The sequence below is a fragment of the Bos javanicus genome, chromosome 5, assembly GCF_032452875.1.
Source record: "Bos javanicus breed banteng chromosome 5, ARS-OSU_banteng_1.0, whole genome shotgun sequence".
NCBI lineage: Eukaryota > Metazoa > Chordata > Mammalia > Artiodactyla > Bovidae > Bos > Bos javanicus.
The window spans coordinates 56,221,059-56,236,087 of record NC_083872.1 but is presented as its reverse complement, the minus strand read 5'-3'; the positions used below and the strand labels follow the sequence as shown (position 1 = coordinate 56,236,087).

At 43.9% G+C, this 15,029-nt stretch overlaps 1 protein-coding gene across 2 annotated transcripts in view; it reads left to right on the top strand.

The window, feature by feature from the left end:
- The window catches only part of OS9 (OS9 endoplasmic reticulum lectin), a 34,249-nt gene extending 19,601 nt beyond the window's left edge, over window positions 1–14,648 (top strand). The window contains exons 6-15 of one of the 2 annotated variants that reach the window (XM_061416681.1): window positions 9,490–9,700; window positions 9,819–9,920; window positions 10,141–10,241; window positions 10,441–10,492; window positions 11,157–11,245; window positions 11,474–11,749; window positions 12,028–12,217; window positions 13,121–13,285; window positions 13,445–13,557; window positions 13,880–14,648. In XM_061416681.1, the coding sequence (XP_061272665.1) occupies window positions 9,490–9,700; window positions 9,819–9,920; window positions 10,141–10,241; window positions 10,441–10,492; window positions 11,157–11,245; window positions 11,474–11,749; window positions 12,028–12,217; window positions 13,121–13,285; window positions 13,445–13,557; window positions 13,880–14,005 (1,425 nt within the window). In that variant the 3' untranslated portion in view covers window positions 14,006–14,648. The remainder of the gene's footprint in view (window positions 1–9,489; window positions 9,701–9,818; window positions 9,921–10,140; window positions 10,242–10,440; window positions 10,493–11,156; window positions 11,246–11,473; window positions 11,750–12,027; window positions 12,218–13,120; window positions 13,286–13,444; window positions 13,558–13,879) is intronic. The other variant, XM_061416683.1, reaches the window with a different exon arrangement.
- Window positions 14,649–15,029: the final 381 nt, after the last annotated feature.

The following is a 15,029-nucleotide window of genomic DNA, read 5'->3' as shown; positions in this document are numbered from 1 at the left end:
TCCCTCCCAAACTTATCTCCCACCTGCTTATTTCCCATCATGCCCTCCCCAACTGCCCAGTAACCCTGCTCTTATTATTCTGTCGCCTTCCAGCCTTTGTGTGTTTAAAAGCAGTTGTGATTAGAGATTCTTATTTCCTGTTCCCCCTTTTTTTTTAAACATACAATGCACAGTACATTAAACATACTTTGTACCACCTTATTTTTATACATCTTGACAATAATTCTTAGCGATCTTTCAGGGGCAGTACATCTAGAACTTTATTCTTTGTTTTCATGTTTACATAGTATTCCATTGTATGAATGTTCTATCACTTTGTCACCATTACTGTATGCTTAAAATCATTTCCCTCCTACTTTTTGTCATTACAGAAGATAATTCTATACATATGTATATGTGTAACTATATCTTGAAAGTATAATTGCTGGGTGCAGGTGATATATATTTAAAGATTGTCTGTAAAAACTTTCTGTTACAGAAAATGAAAAACATAAAAACAGAATTATCCAGTGACCTCCCTGTGTATCATTTGGCTTCAACCAATATGGCCAGTCTCATTTCATCTATCCCCTTGCCCACCTCCATGCACTGTACTTCCACTCCCAGCTTATTTGGAAGCAGATTACAAGCATTTCATCTCATTTCATCCTTAAATATTTCTGTGTTATCCCTAAAAGACTAGAGCTCTTTTAAAAATATAACCACAGTACTATATCACACTAGAAAAATTAACCACAATTTCTTATCACCAAATATTCAACCATTTCAAGTTTCCCTGATTATCTTTTTTATATATATATATATATATATACATATACATATACATATCTCATAGTTACATAGACTTTCCTGGTTATACCATTAAATTTGAGTCCTTTCAAATCTGGTTAGGCTGGTACAGTACAGTGTATGTCAGAGTCTATGAATGATTCTTTGTGTTTGAAAAGAACATGTCCTCTACTGTGAGGCACGATGTTTTCTGTATGTCTTTTAGGTCATGCTGTTCAAATCTTTTGTATCCTTACTGATCTGTCTCCCACTATGATTATGGATTTGTCTGTTTTTACTTATTATTCTTTCAATTTGTTCGTTATTATTCTGTAAGCTGTTGCTTTTTGTATCTTGGGGCTACGTATCAATGTATTCAGCAAATGTTTATTAAGTGCTTCTGTGTGCCAGGAACTGTTCTAGTTGCTAGAGATATTTCAAGAGAACACGAGACAAAAATGCCTCATCTCACTGGGAAAGACAGACAAGGAAGATAAAGAATTACATACAATTTAAATTATTATTCCTCATAAATTGAATGTTTTAACATTATGAATTGACCTTTATCTTAGTAATTTTTTGACTTTAAGTCTCTGGTGTGATGCTAATACAGCTGTAACGGCTTTCACTGAGTTATGTTTACTGATTTTTTTCATCCTTTTGTTTTTACCTTTTCTATATTCTTATGTTTTAAGTGTGTCTCCAAATAGCACGTACTTGTATTTAAAACATTTTTAGCCATTTATATGAGTGTGTGTGTGTATATATTTGGACTTATGTCTAACATTTTATTTTATGCTTTCCTTTGTCCCACTTTTTCTCTCCTTCCTTGCTTTTGGTTTGTTTTATCTTAATGATGCCATTTTTCTCTCATCTCAGTGGGAAGTTTTGCTCTGTCTCTTTATTTTTTAAAATAACACATTTATGGAGATATAAGTCACATAGCACACAATTCAGGGTGTATTTCAGTGGTTTTTTCATGTATTCAGAGGTGTGCAGCCATCAGCACAATCAATTGTAGACCATTGTCATCACCCTGAAAGAAATCCTCTACCCTTGAGCAGTTACTTTCTATTCTACCTCCACTCCCCACCCCATCCACCTCTCCAGACAACCTCTCATCTTCACCCTGTGGATGTAATGTGTATAATGTGTGACCTTTTGTGTCTGGCTTTGTTCATTTATCATGTGTTCAAGAGCCATCTGCGTGTAGCATGTACCAGTACTGCTTTACATTTTATTACCAAATAATATTCCACATTCTATCTATTCTTTCATCAGTTGGTGAACACTTGGGTTGTTTGCACTTTTTGGCTATTATGAAGAATGGTGCTTTTAACATATGTGAACAGGTTTTTGTGTGTTTTTTTTTCTTTTGGTATATACCAAGGAATAGAATTGCTGGATCATATGGTAATTCTATATTAAATTGCCAGACTTTAATATTTTTAGATTGCCAGACTTTCATTAAATTCTATATTTAATTGCCAGACTTTTTCTGAAACAGTCCCGTTGTTTTATTATATAATCCCACAAGTGGTGGGTGAGAGTTTGAATTTCTCCACATCCTCATCAGCACTTGTTTTTCATCTTTTTAAAAATTAATTAATTAATTTTGTTTTATTTTGGGCCACCCCGGGTCTTCGTAGCAGTGTTCGGTCTCCTCATTGAGGTGGCTTCTCTTGTAGCGGGCTTCAGGAGTTGCAGGACGTGGGCTCAGTTATTGTGGCTGTTGGATTCTAGATTGCTGGGTCAGTAGTTGTGGCTTACTTGCTCCTCGGCATGTGGGATCTTCCCAGACCAGGGACTGAACCTATGTCCACTGCATTGGCAGGTGGATTCTTAACCACTAGACCACCAGTGAAGCCCTGTTTTTCATCTTTTTGACTGTAGCCTTCCTAGTGAGTATAAGTGGCATCTCATTGTAGTTTTGATTTGCATTTCCTGATGGTTACAATGTGGAGCAACTTTTCATAGGCGTATTAGCAATTTGTCTTTTTTCTTTAGAGAAATGTCTATTCAGATCTTTTGCCCATTTGAAAATTGCATTGTCATTTTATTATTGAGTTGTAAAATTTCTTTATATATTCTAGATACAAGTTCCTTTTCAGATATATGATTTGCAAATATTTTCTCCCATTCTGTGAATTGTCATTTCACATTCTTGATGGTGTCCTTTACAACACAAAGGCCTTTAATTTTGATGGATTCCAATTAATCTTTTTTTTCCTTGTTACTTGTGCTCTTGATATTGTACCTAACAAATCATTGCCTCATTTAAGGCCAAGAAGACTTACATTTATGTTTCCTTCTAAGAGTTTTATAATTTTACCTTTAGGTCTTTGATCCAATGGGAGTTAATTTTTATGTATGGTATGAAGTAGGAATCAAACTTCGTTGTTTTGCTTGTAGATATCCTTTCGACTTAGCGTCATTTGTTGAAAAGACACTTCCCGTTGGCTGATCTTGGTAACCTTATTGAAAGATGATAATAGTAAGGTTAACTTCTGGACTCAACCCTGTTTCATTGGTCTGTACACTTATGTTAGTGCTACAGTGTCTTGGTACTGCAGCTCTGTAGAAGCTTTGAAATCTAGAAGTACGATTTGAAATCCAGTCCTGTTCTTCAAGATTGTTTTCGCTTTGTGTAGTTCCTTGAATTTCCATGTGAATTTTAGGAACATAACTTCTGCAAAGAAGGCACCTGAAATTTTGATGGCGATTGCAATTAAATCTATTGCCATCTTCACAATATTAAGTCTTATAATCTGTGAACTTGGATATCTTTCCATTTAAGTCTTTAATTTCTTTCAGCAATGTTTTGTAGTTTTGGGGTTTTTTGTTTTGTTTTTTTTGCCTTTGAAATAATGGATGTTAAAGAATAGTTAGCTATTGTTTTTATATTACATTTTAAATTTATTTTTTAAATGGAAGCATTGTTGGTTTATGGAATTCCCTGGTCTCATAGAATGAGTTGGGAGGTGTTCCCTCTTCTATTTTTTGTGTTTTGGGTTTTTTAAAATATTTATTTATTTTAAAAAATTATTTATCTTTGGCTGCACTGAGTCTTTGTTGCTGTGCATGGACTTTCTCTAGTTGCGGAGAGCAGGAGCTCCCCTCTAGTTTCAGTGCCCGGACTTCTCTTGTTGCAGAACATCAGCTCTAGAGCTCAGTCTCAGGAGTTGAGTCACACAGGCTTAGTTGCCCCATGGCATGTGGAATTTTCCTGGACCAGGAATCGAACCCATGTCCCCATTTGCAGGCAGATTCTTAACCACTGGACCACCAGGGAAGGCATTATTTATCTGTTTGTCTGTCTGTGCCAGGCATGCAGGATCTTCTAGTTGCAGCATACAGGATGTTTAGTTGTGGCAAGCGGACTCTTACTTGTGGCATGTGGGGTCTATTTCCTTGACCAGAGATCAAGCCTGTGCCCCCTGCATTGGAAGAACAAGTCACTGGATCACCAGGGAAGCCCCTCCTCTTCTATTTTTTTTTGAAGAGTTTGAGACCAGTTGGAATTTTTATGTTTTAAATGTTTGGTAAAATTCATCAGTAGACCCACTTGACCCAAGCTTCCCTGTGTGGGTAGTTGTTTTTAATTACTAACCTCTTTAATTGTTACTGGTCTATTTGAATAGATTTTTTCTTCTTGAGTCAGTTTTGGTATTTTGTGTCCTTCTAGAAATCTGTCCTGATTTCATCTGAGTTATCTGATTGGTTGGCATATAGGTGACCATAGTATTCCTTTACAATCCTTTTTACATCTGTAAGGTTGGTAGTAATGTTCCTTCTTTCATTTTGAATTGTACCAACTTGAGTCTTCTCTTTTTCCCTTGATCAGTCTAACTAAAGTTTTGTCACTTTTATCGATCTTTTCAAAAATCAACTTGTAGTTTATTTTCTCTATTATTTTTCTGTTCTCTATTTCATTCATTTCTGTTCTAATCTGTATTATTTATTTCCCTCTGCTTACTTTGGGTTTAGTTTGCTTTTCCTTTTCTAGTTTCAAAGTGGAAGTTCAGGTTATGGATTTGATCTGTTTCTTCTTTTTTATACTTTACAGGTAAAAATTTTCTTCTAAAAGCACTGCTTTAGCTGCATCCATAAGTTCTGATATATTATGTCTTCATTGTGTTTTCATTCATCTCAGTATTTTCTAATTTTCTTGTTATTTCTTTGAGCCATTGGTTACTTAGGAGTGTATTGATTTCTATACATTTATGAATTCCCCAGATTTCTTTGTTATTAATTTCTTTTTTAAATATAAATTTAATTGGAGGCTAATTACTTTACAATAGTGTATTGGTTTTGCCATACATTGACATGAATCTGCCACGGGTGTACATGTGTTCCCCATCCTGAACCCCCCTCCCACCTCCCTCCCCATCCCATCCCTCTGGGTCATCCCAGTGCACCAGCCCCGGGCATCCTGTATCCTGCATCGAACCTGGACTGGCGATTCGTTTCTTATATGATATTATACATGTTTTAATGCCATTCTCCCAAATCATCCCCCCCTCCCTCTCCCAGAGTCCAAAAGACTGTTCTATACATCTGTGTCTCTTTTGCTGTCTCTCATACAGGGTTATTGTTACCATCTTTCTAAATTCCATATATATGCGTTAGTATACTGTATTGGTGTTTTTCTTTCTGGCTTACTTCACTCTGTATAATAGGCTCTAGTTTCATCCACCTCATTAGAACTGATTCAAACGTATTCTCTTTAATGGCTGAGTAATACTCCATTGTGTATATGTACCACAGCTTTCTGATCCATTCATCTGCTGATGGGCATCTAGGTTGCTTCCATGTCCTGGCTATTGTAAACAGTGCTGCGATGAACACTGGGGTACACATGTCTCTTTCAATTCTGGTTTCCTTGGTGTGTATGCCCAGAAGTGGGATTGCTGAGTCATATGGCCGTTCTATTTCCAGTTTTTTAAGGAATTTCCACAGTTTTCCATAGTGGCTGTACTAGTTTGCATTCCCACCAACAGTGTAAGAGGGTTCCCTTTTCTCCACGCCCTTTCCAGCATTTATTGCTTGTAGACTTTTGGATAGCAGCCATTCTGACTGGCGTGAAATGGTACCTCATTGTGGTTTTGATTTGCACTTCTCTGATAATGAGTGATGTTGAGCATCTTTTCATGTGTTTGTTAGCCATCTGTATGTCTTCTTTGGAGAAATGTCTGTTTAGTTCTTTGGCCCATTTTTTGATTGGGTTGTTTATTTTTCTGGAATTGAGCTGCAGAAGTTGCTTGTATACTTTTGAGATTAATTCTTTGTCAGTTGCTTCATTTGCTATTTTCTCCCATTCTGAAGCCTGTCTTTTCACCTTGCTTATAGTTTCCTTTGTTGTGCATAAGCTTTTAATTTTAATTAGGTCCCATTTATTTTTGCTTTTATTTGTTATTAATTTCTAATATCATTACACTGTAGTTAGAGAACATACTTTGTCCCTGTTTTTTTAAAAAATGTATTTTATTGAAATATAATTGATTCACAATGTTGTATTAATTTATGCTATGCAGCAAAGTGATTCAGTTATACATGTATATACATTCTTTTTCATAATTCTTTTCCATTATGGTTTATCACAGGATATTGAATATAGTTCCCTGTGCTGTACAGTAGGACCTTGTTTATCCATTCTGTATATAATAGTTTGCATCTGCTTGGGCTTCCCTGGTGGCTCAGATAGTAAAGAATCCGCCTGAAATGTGGGAAACCTGGGTTCGATCCCTGCATTGGGAAGATCCCCTGGAGAAGGGAATGGCTACCCACTCCAGTATTCTGGCTGGAGAATTCCATTGGCAGAGGAGCCTGGCAGGCTATAGTCCATGGGGTCATGAAGAGTTGGACATGACTGATCGATTTTCACTTTCACATCTGCTAACTTCAAACTTCCAATCCTTCTCTTCTCCACCTCCCCTCCCCCTTGGCAATCACAAGTCTGTTCTCTATGTCTGTGAGTAGATTTCTGTTTCATAGATAAGTTCATTTGCATCATATTTTAGATTCATGTAAGTGCTGTAATAAGGTATTGTCTTTCTCTTTCTGAATTACTTCACTTACTATGATCTCTAGAGGTCCATCCATGTTGCTGCAAATGCCATTATTTTATTCTTGTTCACAGCTGAGTAGTATTCCAGTGTGCATATGCACCACATCTTTATCCATTGATCTGTCAATGGACATTTAGGTTGTTTCCATGTTTTGGTTTTTGTAAATAGTGTTGCTGTGAACATACGGGGTGCATGTATCTTTTTTAATTATAGGAGAACATACTTTATATGATTTAAATTTTTAGCTCTTTGAATTTATCATAATGACTACTTTAAAATGTTTCTCTCTGAAATCTAACATCTGTGTCCTCTCACAGGCATTTTCTGTTGCCTGTGACAAAGTATGGGTCACACTTTGTTTCTTTGCATATATCATAATTTTTTGTTGAAAAGTGAACAAAAATATATTAAAATTTACCTAAAATATATTTTAGGTAATATATTGGAGCAAGTCTGGATACTGATTCTTGGCCTCCACCATGAGACTTGTTTTGGTCATTTGCTTGTTTCTTTCATGACTTGGCTGAGCTATTTTAATGAGGCCTCCTCCTCTTGCAGTATGAAGCCACTGATGTCGCTCCTCTGAGGGCATAGCCGTGGGCATGCTCACAGCCACAGTGGATGATGGTGTGTCAGCAGGGCTCCCTTTGACTGTCTCTCTTGCTGATGTGTTAATCTGTCTGCCTCTGCTGATATCATACCCAGCTGTTCATACTCATTAATTGCTAGCCAGTTGCTCTGTAGTTTTTGACATGTGGGGCTTAAGTTGCTCCATAATCTGATCCAGTTAAATTTGGGCTTCTGTACCAGGGTTGCTTTTGATGATACCAGCCTCTTCTTTAGTGCTTACCACCAATTTTTTTCATTTTTTGGAAAGTGCCCTTAGGCTTAAACTTCCTCATACTGTTTCACAAGAATTCAGTTCATTTGGAAAGAGCTTTGGGGCTTTCTATTCTAATGGATTGCCTCTCCCCCTGGCAGAATCTTTAAGCCCCTGCTCTGGAGCTGATGTCAGAGACACTGACCCAGTTCTGTCAGAGTGACACTCCTGTTTCATGAGCAGAGACCTGGGCAGGGGTGATAGCCTCTGGTCCTCTCAGTTCTCATCTCTGTTGTGAAATCTCTACCCTTTCAGTGATCTATGGTGAGGGTGATCAAGGCCCAGTATTCCTATCCTTCTGCACCTGAGGTGCAGCCACTGTCCTGAGTGGGACTGAGTGGAGGAAGGGAGTCCTCCGTCTCTTGACCGTATTCAGCAGGTATTCTCTGCAACTTGTAACTAGAGAGGATTGAGGAATATTGGTGGCCTGCCCCTCTGGTGACATACCATGTCTCTTGACTGGATGCTGAGGGGATAGAGGCCCCATTTTTTGGACCTTACTCACCTGGAATGGAGCATCTGTCTGAGCTGTGAAGTCAGGGTTGGAGAAAAAGGAGGGTCATGGTCCAAGTACTATAAATTTTCACTATTCAAGATTTAGTGGATTTTCTTGAATAGATGTTTCTTAATTTGTTGTATGTCCTTAGGAAAATTTCCAGAGATTTTAAATGCCTGAGTTAAAAAAAAAAAGTGTTCACCAGTTATGGAATTTCACTAGGGAGTGGATCTGCAGAGCTCCTCGGGCTGCCACTCAGAAGTGGGACCTCTTCTACTTGTAACAGTTACTTTAGAAATTACAGAGTGTGTGTGTGTGTGTGCTCAGTCATGTCCAACTCTTTGCAACTCCATGTAGCCCTGCCAGGCTCCTCTGTCCATGAAATTTCCCATGCAAGAATATTGGAGTGGGTTGCCATTTCCTCTTCCAGGGATCTTCCTGACCCAAAAAATCAAACCCACATCTCTTGCATTGGCAGGTGGATTCTTTACTGCTGATCCACCAGGGAAGCCCCAGAAATTACAGTGGTGAATCCTAACTAATGAAAGGCTAACATTAATTGATATCTTTACTCTCTTTCTGATTAATACAAAGACCTTAGAACTGTTTAAAGTTTTTTTAAATCATACACACATGCACACACACAGAGAATATACGTATTTCAAATACATATAAAAATATATATCAAATATGTATAAGTATGTACATACTGTATTTATATAAAGCAAGAACATGAAACAAATCAGCTGGTTACCTACTGTTAAGTTGCCCAAGTTCAATTCGTATTTTTACCACTTACCAGCTGGTCAGCCTGAACAAGTCCCTCAACTATATCAAACCCCAGTATCTTAAGCCACAGAGTTGAGATACTATTACCTCCCTCCCTGGGTTGTCATGATAATTAAATGAGCTAATGCATGTAAAGGGCTCCCTTGGTGGCTCAGTGGTAAAGAATCCACCTGCCAATGCAGGAGATGGGGGTTCCATCCCTGGGTCAGCAAGATCCCCTGGAGAAGGAAATGGCAACCCACTCCAGTATTCTTGCCTGGGAGATCCCATGGACGGAGGAGCCTGTCAGGCTACAGTCCATAGGGTTGCAAAAAAGTCAGATACAACGTAGCAACTGAACACTAACAATGCATATATAGCACCATATACACAATGCACAGAGCACAGTGCCTGACAGACTGTCAGTCCTTAATAGCAGACAGCTGTTTTAAGAAATAATGGTAATGGCTGGTGGTGATTACTATTTATTCATCCTCCTGTCCTGGCAGTTCCTCTGTGATGAGGGTGCTGGTATCTCTGGGGACTACATTGATCGAGTAGATGAGCCCTTGTCCTGTTCTTACGTGCTGACCATTCGAACTCCTCGGCTCTGCCCTCACCCACTCCTTCGGCCCCCACCCAGCGCTGCTCCCCAGGCCATTCTCTGCCACCCCGCCCTGCAGCCTGAGGAGTACATGGCCTACGTTCAGAGGCAAGCTGGTGAGTAATTAAAAGAGGACAGGGAGGAAGGAGACACATAGGGAGGGACAGGCAGAAGATCAAGTATCAAAGAGCTGAGAATGTATCCCCGTCCTGCTGACACGCTATCTTCCTGTAGACTCAAAGCAGTATGGAGACAGGGCCATAGAGGGGCGGCAAGACCCGGACCCTCCAGTGTGGAGTGAGACCAAGCCTGGCGTGGTGCCACCAAAGAAAGCAGGTAGGTCCTTGAGTCACCTGTTCCATGACACATGTCTCCACTTCTTCCTTTCTTCAGTGTTACTGTCCTGTGCACCCAGGGATGTGTTGTCCTCAACAGCCCAACAGCCCTGACTTTTGGGGTGGGGGAAGGAGTACTACAGGCCCTAACACCTTACGATAGAAGAGGGAAAGATATCCCATCTCTCCTTTCAGGTTTCTCCTTGTTTTCTGTATTCTAGGTGCAAGCCCAGCCAAGGAGAACAGTAAGGAATCAGATTTCTGGAAGATGCTTCACGAGCCAGAGGAACAGCCCCCAGAAAGGGAGGAGACACAGGCCGAGGTGAGAGCCAGCTTCCTAGCCACTTCTCTGAGGAGGCTGAACGTGGGCTTTGGGTTGGAGGGCCACTCAAGCTGAGGTTCATTATGAGATGACCTCTTTTTATCTAGGGATGCAAGGCCATACCCAGAGGCAGTGCCTTAAGAGTGTGATTGGCATGCAGAAGCCCGTGTACTTGACTCTGCCCTTTTCTCCCCATCAGGAGCAGGAACCAAACCTTGAGGCCACAGACCCACCGCCAACCTCTCCCGATGGTGAGTGAACTCTCCACGTCTCCTATACTGCTTGCGTGTGTTTTCAGGTTGGCAAGCATGGCGTGGGTTTAGACCTAGACTCTAGGAGGGAGGCTGGGCAGCCAGGCCAGCAGCAGATTCCTTTTTAGAGACAGAAGTGCTTCTCTAGGGGGGTAGCAGAACATAGTGGTTCCACTGCTTGCCTGACTTTATAGTCCTGGATAATTTCACTCAAGCTCAATTTCCTCACCCATAACATGTGGGCAATAACCCCTAACTTAGAGGGCTGTTACAGGATTAAATGAGAATGAATCTAGTTTACAGTACAATCCCTGGAACTGAGTAGACAAAAAAGGGTTTGTATTTGTGGGGAGAACAGGATTCAGGGAGGGGGAGCCCTTAGCCCCAGAATCTCTTCTGTTGACCTAAAAGCCAAGTTGATTGCCAGGAAGGCCTCAGTGGCGCGTGAAAGAGCAGGTGACTCGGCAGCCTGTTAGCATCCTTCTCTCTCTCACCTGTGAGGCTCCCTTAGGCCCCCTAAGTGCTCTTTGGAGGGGTGTGCTGGCCGCTGTCTCTCAGACCAGACAGGTAGTCCCACCACGTCCTTCCTTGACTTCCTCAACTCCTCTTCTTAGGAAGTAAAAGTAGAATTAATTTACGATCTATTCCTATTCCTTCATCTCAGATTTTCAGAACAACGTACAGGTCAAAGTCATTCGGAGTCCTGCAGACTTGATTCGATTGATAGAGGAGCTGAAGGGTGGAACAAGAAAGGTATGAGCCCTGCTCCCAGGAAGGATGGAACCTTTCTCCCTGCTGGGGGCACCCAGAACACCACCCCTGAACTGGGCCCAAAGAGCTACCTCAACTTCCTTTACTCCTCATGAGTCCCCAACTAAACCACATCCCTGCTGTCTGCCCCTACCCACCCCCACTGTCTGTCTCTATGGAAACCCCAACCATCTGCCATCTCTCTCTTTCTCCTGATCCTCACCCATGCAGGGGAAGCCAAACACAGGCCAGGAGCAGCCTGGAGACAGTGCTACAGAAGTCCCTTCCAGGGAACCAGAGGTGAAGGAAAAGGGCGACCCAGAACAGCAGAACGAGGTGGAAGAAGAGGAGGATGATGAGGATGAAGACGAAGATGAGGATGAACGGCAGTTGCTGGGAGAATTTGAGAAGGAACTGGAAGGTATACTGCTCCCATCAGACCGAGAGCGGCTCCGGGCGGAGGTGAAGGCTGGCATGGAGCGGGAGCTGGAGAACATCATCCAGGAGGTGAGCTCTGCTCTCCCACCTGCAGCTTCCAGCTTCCTCGGCTGCCTGCGCGGGTAGGCAGGACCAGTTGAGGGGCGGGGAGAGAACCCGGGCCACACCTGGCCTGCCTGGGGCATTCAGCCAGGAGCCCTGAACTGCTAGTTGCTTAATTAAAACTGGGACAGTGGGGAAGGGGATCTGTGAGAAGCATGAGACTTAGCCATTACTCCTTTGTAGAGCTTGGACGGCCCCTCACTCCCCAGATCCCTGACTCTCCACCCCCACCTTGGGCCTCCCAGACAGAGAAAGAGCTAGACCCAGACGGGCTGAAGAAGGAGTCAGAGCGCGATCGGGCTATCCTGGCCCTGACATCCACTCTCAACAAACTCATCAAAAGGCTGGAGGAAAAACAGAGCCCAGAGCTGATGAAGAAGCACCGAAAAAGGAGGGTTGTCCCCAAAAAGCCTCCCCCACCCCCTCAATCAACAGGTGAGGGCTGTCAGACAGGAACAAACGGCCAGGTCCGTCACCTTTATCCCTTCTGAGAACGCTCACCCTCTCACTCTTTCTGGAACACCATTCTTGAGCTTCCCAACACCTCTAGCCCTTTGCCTGGTTACTTCCTAGTGAACCATTTGAGAAGCAGCTTTCAGAGCCTGTGTGGCTCGCTGGCATGGCTGTTTACTGGCTTGCTTCTATACATCCAGTGTCTAGCACTTTGCCGACACCTTGTGATTGATGAGTAGATATTAAATGAGTGACCGTGAGTGTGCAAGCCAAAGACCACACACCTGTGACAGATGCTCCTGTCACCTAGGACTGCACAGGGAGTGCCCTCAGCTGGCAGAGAGGAACGGGCAGCCCAGCTACTCATAAGCCAATTGCCTAGACAGACTCATTCCCTCTCTGCTGTGTCCCTTGTGTCTGTCCCACGGGTCCTGTGTGTGTGGAGACCAGGCATTCCAGGTCTAATGTCCTAGTTTCAATCCTTCCATCCTACTTTCTCTGTTATAAACACTGAAATGTCTTTCAAGTCCCAACATTGTAGGGTGCCAAACCAAAGTTTTCCAACCTTCTTCTTAAACTTCTCTGCAGGCCCCAACTTCTCTGATTTTTGCTTCAGAAAACAGTTGTTTTCCTGTAGGTGATGGGCAGAATTACTGGGTCCAGAGGGAAGAAAGGAAACTGCAGTCGGTAGAGGGAGATTTATAGGTTGGAATGGGGTAGGGGGTGATGGGTCCTAATTTATTCTGAACCCTGACTCACATACCTGTTTGAGAGGGAATAACTTGCCAAAACCAACTGATGGCTTAGGGAGAGGCAAGCACCCCAGCCCCTAACCCTGGAGTCACGGCTCTGCTTTGTGTCTCCCTGTGTGTCTCCCCCTCTAAGAGGAGGATCCTGAGCACAGAGTCCGGGTCCGGGTCACCAAGCTCCGTCACGGAGGCCCCAATCAGGATCTGACTGTCCTCGAGATGAAACGGGAAAACCCACAGCTGAAACAAATCGAGGGGCTGGTGAAAGACCTGCTGGAGAGGGAGGGACTCACAGCCGAAGGTGGGCCCTGGGGGGCGGGCTGGATTCAGAGCTGTTGGAAGGGCTTGCTGCTGGAAGTGGAGGGGCTGGGGACTTCGGCTGGGGACCCAGGGGGCAGAAGACCTGCACTGGAGCTGCCACCTGGCCTCTCCTCTCACTGCCCATCCCACCCCTTTCCAGGGAAAATTGAGATCAAAATTGTCCGACCAGGGACAGAAGGGACTGAGGAGGATGCACGCTGGCTGACTGATGAGGACACAAAAAACCTCAAGGAGATTTTCTTCAATATCTTGGTGAGAGGCACCCCGCCCCTGAGTCCTGGACTTCCCGCCTTCCGTGTCCCCCAGCAGGCTGAGGGGTTGAGGGTGAGGTTCAGAGTCCTCAAGGCACCCCCCAGCCTCACCTCTATTGGAGCCTCAGTTTCCTCATCTATAAGACGAGGCTATCAGTTCTGGGTGTTGAGCCCTCAGCAAGAGCCCTACAAGTCACCTGTGTGAGTGCTGGCTCCTGCCTCCCCACCTACAACTGCCCACCCGCCCCCTACCCCCACCCTCCAGTGTCTGCTACAGCCTCTGCTTATCCCACCTCCCCACCCCACCATGTGGCCTTCCCCAGGTGCAGGGAGCTGAAGAGGCGCAGAAAGAGCGGCAGCGGCAGAAAGAGCTGGAGAGCAATTACCGCCGGGTGTGGGGCTCCCCAGGCGGGGAGGGCACTGGGGACCTGGATGAATTTGACTTCTGAGACCACCACCATCAGCTTGCCAAAGAGTCCAGAGTCTTCTAGACTGGCCCTGCCTCTGCCCCCACAACCCCCAGGGCCCTGAAGGCAAAACAGCAGAGAGCTGAGCTGTGAGCTGTGGATCCTGAGACCCTCCTGGGGTGTGGAGGGGCTGTGGGGCAAGTGCTGCTGCTACTGCTGAGACCTGGAGACCTCCCAGGCCTATGTGATCTGCTGTCCCTGGTTCTCCCCACACCCTCTTCCTTCCCTCCTGGCTTCCCCTGCTGTCATCCCCCAGCTTGTGGGTTCCTTTCCCCTCCCTAACGAGCATTTTTGAAATCTTTTTGAGTAGAGCAGGCAGAGTGAGAAGAGTGGGGCCAGTCAGCAGGCCCTAAGAGGTAGGCCCCCCACCCCCTGCCCCACTCCTGTTGAGAGTCACCTCCCTGCTTCCCCCAGATCAGCTTGAGATGTCCTGTCCCTTTCCCTTTCCACACTGTTCCCTACAAATCTGTGCTTCTAAGTGGAAGCACCTTCTCTCTGTTGCTGAGAAAATGGGAAGAAAGTTGCCCACCACCTCTGACACAATCCCATGAAAAGGGTAGGCTACAGACCCACCTACCATGTTCTAGAACAATCAGGTTTCTAAATAAAGAACTGGACCATCAAACCATCAATTTTTTTTTCTTTGGGGGTGGGGGGCTCAGTAGAGGAGGCTTGGTGTTCTCCTAGGACGGAGGGCATGTTCCCTGATCCCTTTCTGTGCTTCACAGTCAGGGCAGTGGCAGTGGATCTGGAGTATGCAGGAGAGACCAGGACAGTGAAGCAGAGCCTGCTGGCCTGGCCAGGACTGAAGCAATTGCAGTGCTAGTCGCCCTCCTTTTCCTCATCTGTCCATTTCTGCTCCTTCTCCCCCTTTATATTCCAAAAGCCACAGGGTACATACAGAGTTACCCCACCATGGGGATCCTCCTGCTGCACTCTCCCTACAGTGTGCTACAGACTCCATCCCCATACCTGCCAGCCATACCACTTCATTTCTCAGAAAAGA